The sequence below is a fragment of the Battus philenor genome, unplaced genomic scaffold (assembly GCF_028537555.1).
Source record: "Battus philenor isolate CCGP_79_NKW_IND1 unplaced genomic scaffold, ilBatPhil1.0.hap1 SCAF_17, whole genome shotgun sequence".
Taxonomy (NCBI): Eukaryota; Metazoa; Arthropoda; class Insecta; order Lepidoptera; family Papilionidae; genus Battus; species Battus philenor.
Window position 1 is genome coordinate 8,982,868 of NW_027181679.1, and position 14,555 is coordinate 8,997,422.

The 14,555-nt window shown below is 31.9% G+C and overlaps 1 protein-coding gene across 4 annotated transcripts in view; it reads left to right on the forward strand.

Moving 5' to 3' along the window:
* Window positions 1-14,555, forward strand: part of LOC137919990 (hypoxia-inducible factor 1-alpha-like) — a 102,874-nt gene that overhangs the window by 34,740 nt on the left and 53,579 nt on the right. For all 4 annotated transcript variants that reach the window (XM_068763227.1, XM_068763224.1, XM_068763225.1 and 1 more), the window contains exons 3-5: window positions 6,385-6,557; window positions 9,013-9,183; window positions 14,260-14,507. In XM_068763227.1, coding sequence (XP_068619328.1) covers window positions 6,385-6,557; window positions 9,013-9,183; window positions 14,260-14,507 — 592 coding nt within the window. The remainder of the gene's footprint in view (window positions 1-6,384; window positions 6,558-9,012; window positions 9,184-14,259; window positions 14,508-14,555) is intronic.

The following is a 14,555-nucleotide window of genomic DNA, read 5'->3' on the forward strand; positions in this document are numbered from 1 at the left end:
ATGTTTTACATATAAAAAATAATGGTAACATATGTAGTAAGTAATAATATTAAAAAGTAAAATTAATTATTGTTTAATATTTGACCTTATCGTAATGCAATAAAAAAATGAATTGATGAAAAATATTTCAGAGTGCTCGCTTTATACAAGATGATTGGAAGTAAGTGTAAATAGGTTTTAAACGTTTTTGCCGACACACCAAAACACCTATTACTAATCATCCTGTATATGTGATGAAGATATAATCACATTACGTAAAAAGGAAGATCGTTTTTTTTTTCAAATTAATTATCATTTCACTATTTCTACTAATTTTAAACTGTACAATAGAGTACAACAAGATTCAATCTTTTAAAGATAACTAGAGATTTAGTGCCCATACAAATTATCTGTCTGTGTATTCATCACACAACACTGCAGGGATTAGCAATTGTTAGTTGAAACATGTTTATCGAAATCAGTTAAGTCGATCATTGTCACGCGTAACGTAATTCTATGTGATCGACGTCTTGGTTTCTGAAGTAGTATTGTCTTATGTATCAAATCAAGTGTCGCCTCGTAATGAAAGCGTACTTCACAAATAAGGATGAGTGTGAGATGTGTTGCTAAGCGCAAAAATTTCGGCTTAACCGATAACCGGTTGATATATATATCTAACTTTCATCTTAATATGATATTTTATATATATATAATATCATATTATATATATATATATATATATATATATATATATATATATATATATAATATTAAGATAAGTTTTTAAAGAGAAAAAAAAAAATAAGTGTTGAAAATTTACAAGAGCCATATATCCATCAGTGAAAGGCCTATGGTTGAAATGATGGTGAAGAGAACAAAAAAAAAACAGTGCTTTTCCACTTAAAATCACAACAAAATAAAACATCTTTCCCTAGCTTTTAAAAATTTTACGTCAAAAGGTGGTAACAAATAATAATTAAATAAAAAAAAATGGTGTACCATAATTGCATTGAACCCATTGCAATGAAAACATGTCCTGCAATGTGACCAAATGTAAAACTTATTTTTTTTACTTGCATATATTAAAACATTAATTAAGCTGCATATTTGCTTTTTTATTAAACCTCAATGACTTTTGCCAGCACGAAGTATGTCTTGGCAGCTAGGTATTAATATATTTATTGTTTATATTTGTGCTATAACGGAAATAATAAAATTTTCTTTATTGCAACCATAATTGATGTAAAATAACACCTGAAGTATTAACAATTTTACATTGTTATAAATTACAAGTGCAAACAGTTGTGTCTACGTGATGATTTTAAACTCATACTGCATTAATGATCAGTGACAGTCGAGCGATCATAGGTCGGGTGTTCGATTCCAGGGATGCAGTCTTATATAATTCACACATTGTGCATTAATAATATAGGAATGCCACTGCACACAAACAAGTATCCAGAGGTTGGCAAGCAACGTCATCTGCATACCATAATACTACACTGCGATCGCCAGAGCGTGGCGATTATGGTGTCTCCCTGTAGATACCTTCGGAGGAGGTTGAAATTATGCCTTCATTAATGTGCACATAACATCTTTAATTATAATATCGTTAAAGTCGTCGGAAAATGTTGTTTGCAAGCCTCTTCTAACCGGTCATATTGAAAATCTATGGGGGAAATCTATGTCCAGCTGTGGACGTCTAACGGTTGAAATAGTAATGATAATACTTTACCACAAATACTGGTTTACAAATAAAGTGTTTAATAATAAACTATCTAGATGAATCACGTTAAATATTTAGTTGTACATTTTTATTAAGCAAAATTAATACACGGTAAATTTCTTTTTTATAAATCTTAAGATTATTGCACACATTAATTCCTTTTTCAAATCTCAAAAACAATGAGTTATAAAATCAAATTAATGTACGTGCCAACCATTAACTATTTAAAATTCAAAGCCATAAATCATTAACAGTCATGGTTCACGGCAACTTATCCAGTGCGGATGTACTAAAAGAAATACATATATGGCTTGGGAGACGTAATCGTTATGTGTATCCCGATAATAATTTACGCAGTTATATCGATATAAAACTGTGTAGGATTATATTATCAAGTCACAAGACTTCAAATTAAATTTTAAAAATTATGAATTATTATTTAATATCTTTGTTAAGTTATTCGTAACAATTTTTCATTACCATATTAAAAATGTCTTTGTCATTTTAGTGTAAATGCATTTAACTTATGAATAATAATTCATCACTTACGTGATATATATAAATGACACTTTCTCAGCCCATTTTGTACGTGGAAGCCTTGAAGCATGAACAATGAAGCATACCGTGTAAACAAGAGATCTCTACTAGATACGAGTCTTGAACAATTTATTCTAAACTCGCTTCGAAGGTTCTCTTGAAGTAATCACATTGGTTAAATTAATCTCGGAATACATTTAGATAAAGAAATTCGTAGAATACCGTGTATTTGAAAGTACAGAGACGATTCGTGGAAGAAAATTTCGTCTGTAGCATACATCACGATTTGCTTTATCGCACTTATCGAAGGCCGTCGGCGATTTTAATGATTTATTCGTTCGTTAACATCCTTGTTTACTTATTTTTATAATTTCTCATTATACAACGCCTTTCGATAAATATTTCATGTATTTGTGACCCTACAGGATGATTGGAAATAGATGTGAAAAAAACCGAATACACTAGCTCATTGCTGTCATTTAATGTATGGTACACTATTCAAAAATAATTATTAAGAATTAGTAAATCGAAAGAAATAGAAAAAGCATTTTTAAAATTCGAATTACGACAAATAAAATTAATTAGTTTTTATTATCTGTCCCTGCGACAGGCTACTAATTTCTGGCAGAACAAAGTTTGTATACTGCCCGAATTATATTACAGTAAAAATAGCTGTACAAACACTTACATAATTATTGAAATATATTTCTGATTATAAGTAAAACACGATTTAAAAGCCATCGAAAGAGCATTCTTGACCGTTCAGTAGAATTACCAAAATACGTTACAAATTCGACAAACTAAAAAATTAAGACTTTTTGTTTAATAATAAGCTATACATCATTAAACTTTGACAGCTACATCCCAATCATTCCGTTGTATTATTCAATACATTGTATTTATCGTATAATTGGACTTCCCCAAAAGAATGATTCTTAAGAGGAGGTGACGAAATTCTTCAATATTAGTAGACACGCTTGCTAATTTTGTAAATAAGGATAACTAATGCGGTTAAATGAAGTGGTTTTGTTTGATTCATCGATAATGGGAATTTTAGCACAAAAACATGGACATATATATGGTTCAGTTTAGAGAATTATCTTAAATTTTTGTTGTCTTTTAGAAACAATTATGCTATCTTCTTTAATTTTAAAGCTTTGTTTTTGTAATTAGCTACTGATTTCGAGATATGGTTCTATGCTACGTTGTATATGATATAACAATTCATATTACCATTCAGATGCATGTTTACCTATGTCAAAACGCTGTCAAAGCTAATGCCCTATTTATACAATTTATAATACCCTTGTTAGTGTTTTTGTCGAAAAAAATGTGGAATGCGAATAACTAAAATAAACATTACTCCTGTTTTTGCGCAAGAAAATAATTTATGTTGTTAATTTATCTATAAGTAAATTATTTAAGACGTTTTAATATTCCTTAATTATAACAACTTTAGTTAAATATGTCTCCTAATATTCGAACAGTAAAAATATTTTTAGTGGTATTAAGTTAAACAAGTTCTATTTATTTATAACTATCTGCAGTTGTAGGATGTCCACTACTGGGCAAAGTGTTCCCACATAGATTTCTAGAAAGATTGGTTAGAAGCGGCCTGAAAAAAACAACTTTAACGAGGTAATCTGTCTACGTTGTAGATGGCGTCCTAAGACTCAATAAATTTAATATTAACATTATACCCAGACGACAGCAATGATATTTATGTATGCGAAGGTTCACGTTTTCGAAAACAATCGGCTTGCATTTTCCTCAACGCAGACTTGCGCGACCGCAAATATCCTCTCATTAGAAACTTTGGCACGCGTCACATTTTGGCGCCGAATTGTATTCTTAAGGTGTCGTTTGAACTTTCAAACGTTGCGTCTCAAGGACTAATAAAGACAGAACATTTGTATTTGATTTAAATTCGAACCGTTTTGTAATATTCTTTTTTATGAATTGATATTATATATCTAACTTTACTAAGTTTATAGTTAAAATTAACGCTACTTTTTTCTATAGTCTTTTGGCTACGATAATTCTAAATTTATGTTTCGGTAATAGAAGTCATTATAGCTGTGGTTCGTTTTGCTTTCTCGGGCATCTTTATGAAGTATTTGAAGTATTTGAATTGTAACTTGAGGGACAGTTGAGATTGATTCCTTCTCAAGGACCCGTCGGCCCTCTAATCTCAACTAACTCAAAAGACTTCTCTAGGTTAATAATTATTAAAAGGTTGGCTCTGACCTGGTGAAGCTGTATATTCTATAAGGCAAAGAGCTGTTTTAAACTGCTAAAAAATATGTTTTCTAGTAAACTAAGTATTGATTTCCAATTAAATTGCAAAATATTTTAATTGTTATAAATCTTTAAATCTATCATAATAAATTTCTCTGTATCTATAATTTTTCAGCACTTAAAAACAGTTGAAATACAAAGTCTACTAATGTACGGAAAATATATATATACACTATCTTTAAAGTGTTTTGTGTTTTTACGGATTTTGTTAACTTCTCTTAGGACTTGAAAATGACGTCAATGAGTTTATATCTTACCTTAAATTTGCAACACTAAGTGGCAGCGTGTTTGATGTGATTTGCTTTACAAACACGCTTCTCGCTGTAACCTCGCTTGCTGTAATGTTTTATTAATATTTAACATTGTTATTTGTTAATCCGTAATAAAAAGCCGCATGGCTTAATTTTTAAACCTCGTACTTTTATTATATTTGACTAAAGTATTTATTTTATTATTTCTATTATAACTATGAAACATCATATTTTCATTTATCATAATTTGTGAATAGATTTATTTTTATCAATTTGTTGTTTTTAATATATTCTACCCTGAGAGATAATGGTTTTTCTTATTTAATGTTTTTCTATAAAATTAACTACATCATTGCAACATTCACGTATATTAATTTTTATTACAACTAATTATTAATTATCATTGTAGCAAAACTTGTTTATGAGTTCGCGGAAAAATCGTGTAAAAATTTCCAAATTAAAACAATTTGCAGACTTAAAACGAAGATGAAGAGAAATTTGTTCAATGGATCCACTGAGAAATTCTTTGTTCAGGTATCCCTAAATTTTTTTACAGCACGCAAAGGGAATTAATTTTTAAAATGTGCAAACTTTACAAGCATTCGTTAATTAGTCTGATAGCCGCCTTTTTGGATATTTTAAGAATTTTAAAACTCCAAGGAAATCGTTTACATACTGATACTGATGAACTGTAGATTTGAAATAACTATACTATAAAAGTGCAAGAGAGTTATAATTACCGTGGTCTGTTAAATGAATAGGTTAAATACTTTACAGACCTTACGGTCTCGTTTTATGCAGTGCATACTTTTTACAGAAACATATAGAATATCACACATATACAATATCACAATCTTAAAAAGACTACTTGCCTTGAAAAAGTAGGGATACGTTCCGTTTTTTTCCAAAATTGACTTTATATTCGCGGGCTTCCTGAAAAACCTTTATGTATGCTTGGGTCATAAAAATATGGTTAAAATACAAAGTGCACAACTTCAAAATCGCAGTAAAATTTTCCGCACAAAAAAGAACGACACTAAAAGACCTTTCAGTACGTATATCTTCTATTGTTTAATAGTTATAGGATATAAATTGCACATATACGTTAGTATAACAAAGTCGCTTTCGATGTGGTATAAACTGTGGTATCGGAACTATTGCGATAAAAAAACTTTATTAAAATAAACATTGTCTTTTTATAACATAATAATAATAAAGCTTTATTTCATTCCATACAAATGACTTTAAATAAGTAATTTCAGTAATTTTTGATAATATTATACTAAGTTTGTATGCTCCCCCTTAGGGTAAAAGCCTCCTCCAAAGCTTTCCACTTTTCTCTATCTTTGGCAACTTGGAGCCAGCCGTGACCTATCGTAGCCACGATCTCGTCAGCCCATCTGGCATTAGGACTGCCTCTCGCTCTGGAACCTCGTTGTCGTCAATTTTATAACCCTTTGTGTTCACCTGTAATCAGCGAACCTCGCCAAGTGATCCACTTTATTTTTACAACATATTTTAAGTTATTTATGGTGTATAATGTATTTATCTAACAGAATTCTTTACTAACATTTGTGTTTATAATCTTTTCAGTACCCGAAGGTGACTCGGAGCCCCCGAAACTAGTAAGTCCGAAAGGACTGGAAGAAGTTCAATCGGAGTTGTCGTACATGAAGGCTCTTGACGGTTTCGTCTTAGTGCTGTCCCAGCAGGGCGACATCGTTTACTGCAGCGAGAACATCGCTGAACATCTCGGAGTAACGCAGGTAATAATTTCAAATGAATCAAACTTTTATTTCTAGGTATTTGTATTACATTCATAAAAATGTTACTAAATACGTTATATATGAAATGTAATTAAAATGGACGTAGACTTTCTTTTCTAACAAGAGGACGCTTTAAATACTAATAAGGTTCACCACCCTATTCAAGATAAAAATATTATTCACAATTTAAAAAATAATTCTTTGTCTCTTTCTCTCTAGTTGTGCTTTACGCTGTCGCGGCAGAGGGACATGAATATTAAATTATTACATAGACAAAAACATCAAAATAAAAGTATTTAATTCTGACCAAAAATAGAAAATAGTAGTATTTTATAACGCTCCCCATTTGCCTCTGGACTGGAAGCTCCTTCGTGAATAGCTCCAGAGTCCATTATGGTGCGGTCCAGCCTTCTTTGCTTTTTACTGTTTGTCAGATAAAGGCTTTTTAAATCTTTTAAAGCTATATAGCCTAGAGAACAAATGGCTGCTGGCAATGTATGATGTTCCACGAAGTGGGCAAACGATCTTGTTAAGATTGTCGGAAGATGCTGTAGGCAAGCCGCTTCCTGCGGGTCTTATTAGAAATTTAGGAGACAGGCGTCCAGCATTGGACGTGCTAAAATGATGACGATGAAATTCACACGAATTTAGAGTAAATGTTTGAGAACATGCCTAGACGTTTATACACCTAAAAAATATTATTGATAGAATTATACGTCAACACTTGATGCGATATAAACATCACGCTTGATGGAAAAATATCCGCGAACATTATCATGACCTTTAAATGGAAATATTCGTGCAATCATGCTTATACAATAAAATTTCGATATTTCAGTCAGATAAAACGTATTTGGTGAAGTAAGCGTGATAATACAAATCATTCTCGACATATACGAATTCGAATTTCTTTGAGTGAAAATTGATAAGAAAAGAACGAATTAAATATCGGTCAAAAGATACATTTTTTTATCTCAACCTCTCATTTCATCTTCTCTCAGTGACATGAGAGATTACTAAAAATATTCCATACGGTGTAAATTTACTTATCTATTAGGAAGACAGTTCTGACCATCGACGGCACTTGTAATTTAAAGTTTATTTTAAATATAAAAAAAAATGTTAACAGCTCATATACTATTACTCTAAGCCATTATCATCATTATTTCTGCTATAGTACGCCCACAGCTGGACATACGCTTCTTCAATAAATTTCTAAAAAGACCGATTCGAAGCGGTCTCAGCCTATTTGCTTTTAAAATCCTATCTCTACCTTTTTACTATTATATGAAATACATCCTCATTATTATTAATAACATGGGTCATCAATAGCGACTTCTAATAGGACCAATTAGGAGATGCGTACTTCAACAAGTTATTCTATCCACCTTGTGCGTAGACGTCTATTGCTACGCTTGCTTCCTTAGTTTCGAATCCAAAACATTAAGGCGCCATCAGTCATCTATTTTGCGATCTATGTTCTTGACCCATTTCAGCTTGTCAATCCCTAAGCTTCGTCGAGTAATTAATTTAGTTTATCAACTGATCTCATTTCTGATTCGATCACTACAAAAATCCCAATCATATAGTTTTCCACGACTTCTTGTTCGTCTTGGAAATATAAATAAATATTGAACATAACATAAATTACAAGTTATTTTTGCATGTTAGGTTTTTATTATCACATACCGTCTTTAAGTAATATTATTGTTGTATCTATTAGTAATTTTAATTTGTTTAAAATCTGTTATTTAAAGAAATATTAAACCAATGCTCGACTATGTAATTTACACATTACCTAAATAACCCAATTCGAAATGTTTTCTAAACACGCCGTTATAAAACGAACCTAATCGTTCTAGATTGTAGTTTATGCGAAACAGATGTTTTTAAAATTGGAACTGCATACATTTTTGTCTCTAAAATTAGATCTTATATATCTACGTAAATTTTTAAGTTGCAATCTATAACTGTGTTATTAAGGCCTCTACTTCCTTTTTTTAATTTGCATTTATACAGTTACAAATAAGTACGTAAATTTGTCATAAAGTTATGCGACTAACAATTTATATTCTAATACTTTTATACGATGTACTTGCCATCGTTGTCCGAAAACAGTCACTTAATAAACTGGAAAGAGCATAATCGCGCGTTAAATAGAAAGCCGTCATAAATATTCGTAGTGAAAGCAGTAATAATAAGCATAAGAAGAGAATGCGTTCTACACTAAAAAAATACATTCATGTAAACCCATTTTAGCATCCTTATGAGTAACCTATGAGATAAGATGTGCATTTTCAACCTGACAAACATAGAGCAGAACAAACATGGAAAGCGCTAATTGGTGCTTTGCATTTTGTATTACGATATTCTGTAACAGTTTTGTTCTAGGCTAGGCTCTTTTAAGTCCTAAAAACAAAAAAAAAATAATTCCTGTTCGTTTGTTTGAATTCAGATGGAGATAATGGGCCAGAGCGTGTTCGAGTTCAGTCACCCGTGCGACCACGAAGAGATCCGCGAGGCGTTACGTTTCAACGTTACTGGGCGACGTGATCTGCTGCTGCGTCTCAAATGTACCCTCACCAGTAAAGGAAGAAACGTGCATATCAAATCAGCGTCCTACAAGGTATCAGTTGAAAACAAAAATCAAAAGTTTATCTTTATTTAAAGTCAAAGCAAGGATATCATAAATAGCTTGAACAACCAACCATCATCATCAGGTCTGCCGGTAGCCGTTCACTCTAACGCATAGGAATCCCCCAAATATCGCTACGATGACCGGTTTTATGCTGCGCGCATCCTGAGATTTCCTAGCTTGACTAAGTTTTCGGTCCACTTAGAGAGGGGCTACCCATTCTGTGTCTACCGATAATAGCCCGCGTCATTATTTCTAGACAATTATAACTTAAGAGTCTTCAAGACAAGAGTGAATAATGTTTTCTTCTGGGCAAGCATGTAACATCTTAGGCCTCGCCATCGCTCAATATTAAGCGAGACTGAGGTCAAACGCTCCGTCAGTAAACGATACAAAAAAAGAAATGCTCGTGATCGTCACTCGAGAATCTTTGTGCTACTTAATAATAGCTTACCGGAATCAATTTATAGCTTAGAGTTAAACCACCGACGTAATTTTATTGGATACAAGTACAATATAACCTTGTAAAGACATGGCATCTCATATAAACCCTATAATTGTCCCTTCGAAATAATAAATAGTGATTAAACACTATCAGGATTGACGATTTCTTATTCATTACCAAATGCGTAAACGGTTGTAAATAAAAGCGCCACATATATTTTTTTTAAAGGAAATTATAATAAATGTAAACTTTTTACTCTTTAACGGCGGAGTTAATGCCCAATCGGCATTCTTTACCGTTCAATCTAGTGACGAAGATATAACAATGCATGTGTGAAAATGTCCCCTACCTTCTCTTTGAACGAAAAATCTTTTTGCAAAGTGGGGCCGTTCTAGATATGAGAAAAAGAACCAAGTCAAAATTGTTAGAAGGAAAAAGTGATAAAAGATTAACATCGTAAATTTCTGTCATGGTTTCAGTCAAAAAATTGCAAGTATGGGATTAAGTAAAAAGGCGAGTAATAAACATAACAAAAGTATAGAAAGTAGTTTAAGCTCGCAAATTTCTCCACTCTGCATTAGGCGGCAATCATTTGAGTTCAAATTTCAAATTCGAGATCGTATTTTCGGTAGTTAAAAATTAAATCAAATGCAGTTATCGTGAAGATGGTCAAAGGTTTAAAAGTTAAAAAAAGCTAAAGAAAAAGGGTTTATCAATATATTATACCCTTTTAATTCCGATAGCGATCGCTGCACAAGCTACACGGTGTTAAAATATAAACCCGTAGTAATTCTTTTCATGTAGTAATTTGATAGACTCCCTAACAAAACAGTGTAAAAATGGCGTAAGTGAGGTAATAACGGAACGGCTTTGTATAAGCATAAAATATGTTTAAAATTTTGTTCGTCGATATAATATTGGTTGGTCATAAATAAAATCTGGTTACTTCACGAGAGAAAATAAAAAATATATTATTGTTTAATTTTTTTTTAGATAATCGCAGATTATTTATCGATAATCGCGTTAATAAATTGAAAATGACAACGTATGTATATAACATACGTTTACTTATTAAATTCAACATTAATTAGAAAAGTCAGAGGAATAGAAAATTTAACTAAAGATTTTACGAAGTTTCTACAGGTATCGACTTCATAAACGCAGGCGCAAATTTTTATTTTATTTTTATTGATAATTGGATTAGCATTTATCCATAAGTTAATTATATATCTATACTTAAATATGTCATATTTCATCCGTAGGATATTTACCTGCAATCAGTAAAAGGTAAATACCCGTATCCAGTTTTTAGTATCGTATAAGATCATGTTATAAAACATTGAATAATGTAACCATGCGATTTATGGCGACCGCAAACTATTGCTGTAATGTTAATATAACATAAGACATTAATATTTTAAAAACATTGTTACCGCATGTTTATCATATTTACCTTATCCCTGTAAGCTCTTTATACCCACTTATTGGGATTTTTTAACCACCCTAGAAATAATTGGGCAGTGGTAGCCCAACGGTAGAGAACTGAGACTAGCGTTCACAGATCATCGGTTCGGTCCTATATAATTCAAGGATTACCACAGCTTTCAAAATTCTAGACTAGATTGCTGTCCATCTTCTAGATTTTATTCGGCGCCCTCTGTATAACATAATATCATATTGAAATCGCCAACCCGCCTGCCAAGCGTGACGCGATTATGTTGAAACCCACACAAATATCTTTGGTAGAAGCTTATACCTAGCAGAGAAGAGAGAGAACATTAAGCCTCCAGCGGCCATTAGTTCTGCGCTATTTCATCTACCCACTGCTACTTCAAATTGCTAAGTCGCTGGAATACAACGGTTATTTTGATTTACTTATGAATTTCTTTACACCTGATTTGTGTCTTAGAGAAGTCCTGTGCATAGTATAGCATCTCCATGGCTTATTGAGTGACTGCGGTGGCCTGAAGTGAGACACTATATTTCAATGATTTTATGAGACCAGAGACCGACTAGCGCAGCGTAGGATGTTCACCACAAAGCAGGCTCATGATTTTGTTAATGTTAGTCCTATTGGAAATCTACGGAGTCGCAGAAATCTATGATGATAATTGTTTTTAAACATTTTTTTTAAATCATATCTTTTTAGTTTTATCTTTTTCCTGTAGTGGCTTCACTGTGAAATGGTATCAGGCATTACGCGCTATGGACCTAGATTAGAAAAACAAATCGGCCATCACGACTTTTATCTAGGCAAACAGATAAATAGAAACGAGACGCCGTCAGTGCGATTAATCTTAATGTTCGTCGTTATTGATAATGGTTGGATACAAAATGTGTCAGCTGCTAGTGTCTAGCCAGACGGTTTATCGAGCACTTGTTTTCTTTAATATGTATATTTTAATCAAAAAATATTAATTATGTTTAAAGTGTGATGTAAACTCTGGCAGTTTACTTTGCCTTTAAACTTTTTTTTTAAATATTGGTATTTAATAAATATATATAACTCCTAATTTGAATCTTCATCATTATTGATTGATATATTGTTATTAATACGTATTATATATTCATTATTAATTAATATATGCAACTAAAACAATAAGTAATAGTATGACATATTAAATTGGCATATATTCTGAAAAAAATAATGGCAATATGTTTGTGACGACTGTATTAATTTTGGAAATTTAATTTTTCATCCTTTTGTTAATACAAGAAGCCAAAAATAATAATTCAAATAGTTATGATTAAATCGATGAATATTATAATCTAATTCAGTAATGTATCGTACTTTCGTATAGTGTCGGTAAAATATAGAATATATTACTTCTTTAGAATCATTTATATAGTAACACATTAAAAAATAAACCGTAACAAACAATGCTGATATGTTTCGTTTTTAAAGGGATGGTCGGACGCGATCGATCAAATTTTTAAGCGATACGAGATGCTTAAATAGATATTAAATAAAAAAAAATACTAGTATGATTTTATATTTAAGTCCACTGTATTAAGTATGTATTGGTCCCCGGTAGACAAGCATTCACACAGTGGTAGTAAGATAGAAGGGGTTATTCTCAACAATCAGGAAATACTGAATTGATGTATGTGTATTATATAGAACGTTTGAATTTTGAACGTATTGACAACTTGACAACGATTTAGACCACAGGCTTCACCACAATCTTCTTTATATTATTTTTAAGGCATATTGACAACGCAAGCACAAACACGAAAAACAGTAAATCAAATTTTAAAACTAGTGCATACACTAATAACAGAGGTACATAATGTTTTTTTTATTAATTATCCTTAATAAATCTATTATGTTTATAATAGAGCAGTGGTAGTGTAGCGGTAAAAGATTAAGACGCGATTGTAGGTGGCGGGTCCGATTCTCGGTATGCACTGTTAATTAACACACACCTGCATAAGATGTAAGATTGCCCACTGTTCACAAGTTTTCAGAGGATGGGCAACAGCGACCTATGCCCTGCAGTTGGCATCTGTCTGCTGAAAAGAGACAGAAAAGAGAATAAATCAATAAATAACACAAAAATAAACACCACAAAAAATAAATATAACACATAAAGATGCTAATAATGCATAAAGATAATAAGGGCACAATAAACAAGAGGAACCTTCAAAGTACCACCACCTACTTGCCAAAAAAATCGAACACCTCCCTTTAATGTTAATGTCATAGTATTCCACAACAATTTAAAAAGTTAAACATTGTAGTCCGTTAATCATCCCCATTTACAATTTAATCTGTTATCGGTTCTATGAAAAGCTTTAGTTCTAATTTGTGGTCAAGGTAATAAGACTAAGGTGCTTATAAAATAACACAAAACTTTCCTAAATGTTTGTAAATAGCCTTTAATGTTTTGAAGAACATAACTAAAGTATATCCTTATGTCGGTATTTACAAAATAGTATTGAAAATATTTACAATGTATTTCATTGCCAGAACGCCATAGGTAACACCATAATTACTCTACTAGACAATTTGAAATTCCATCAAAAATCTCAATACGGTTCTTACGGGGTGTTGTATCGCGAATTACAGCTGTATGTATGTGTACCATAAAGACTGGCTTATTTTTTTTTGCTTTTAATACCGTTTTTCCAGACAGACTTAATACTAAAAGGTGTGCAAATTATTATTTCTAATATCAAGGTAAGGATGATGGTGCATGCATCGGTAGTTTGTTTGTAACCAGCGGATGCGTTGTCTTATGATGTTATTTTTCTTGTGTACCCTACAACGTGGCTTTCGACTTATTTCTATTTAACCTGTAAAGTGACATTAATATTTAATCTGTTGTCCGGTATGTATTTTACATCAGAAAACCATGCTCCAGAGACAGCATTTTCGGTAACCAAGTAAAAAAAAGTGATAATTGCACGGCTTTTTAAAAAGCAGCCGCATGTAAACACGCTTTCATGTCTTTAAAATGGTCAACAACCATTCAAATCATCTGCCCCTTTCACTAACATTTAAAAGTGTTATTGAAAAAATGCTTAATGGACTGTGTCCGGAAAATAAATTATAGAAATATCAACATGTTAAAGCAAGAAAATGTTTTTAAAAGCTATTTAGTTTGGTAATCTTTACACAGGTCATTCATCTTACTGGACATATGCTGTCGCCTTCCGATGATAATGATTTAAAAAATGAGCAAGAACAAGGCAACTTTGAAGGTGAAGACAAAAAGGATGCTGGGGCGGTTAACAAACAGAAGACCGGATCTCTCATTGCAGTGGGCAGACCAATTCCCCATCCATCTAACATAGAGATCCCTCTTGATAGCAAGACCTTTTTATCCAAACATAGCTTGGACATGAAATTCACATATACTGATGAAGGGTAAGTTCCTTTAGTTATTTCCAAATCAAATTCAAAATATCTTTACTT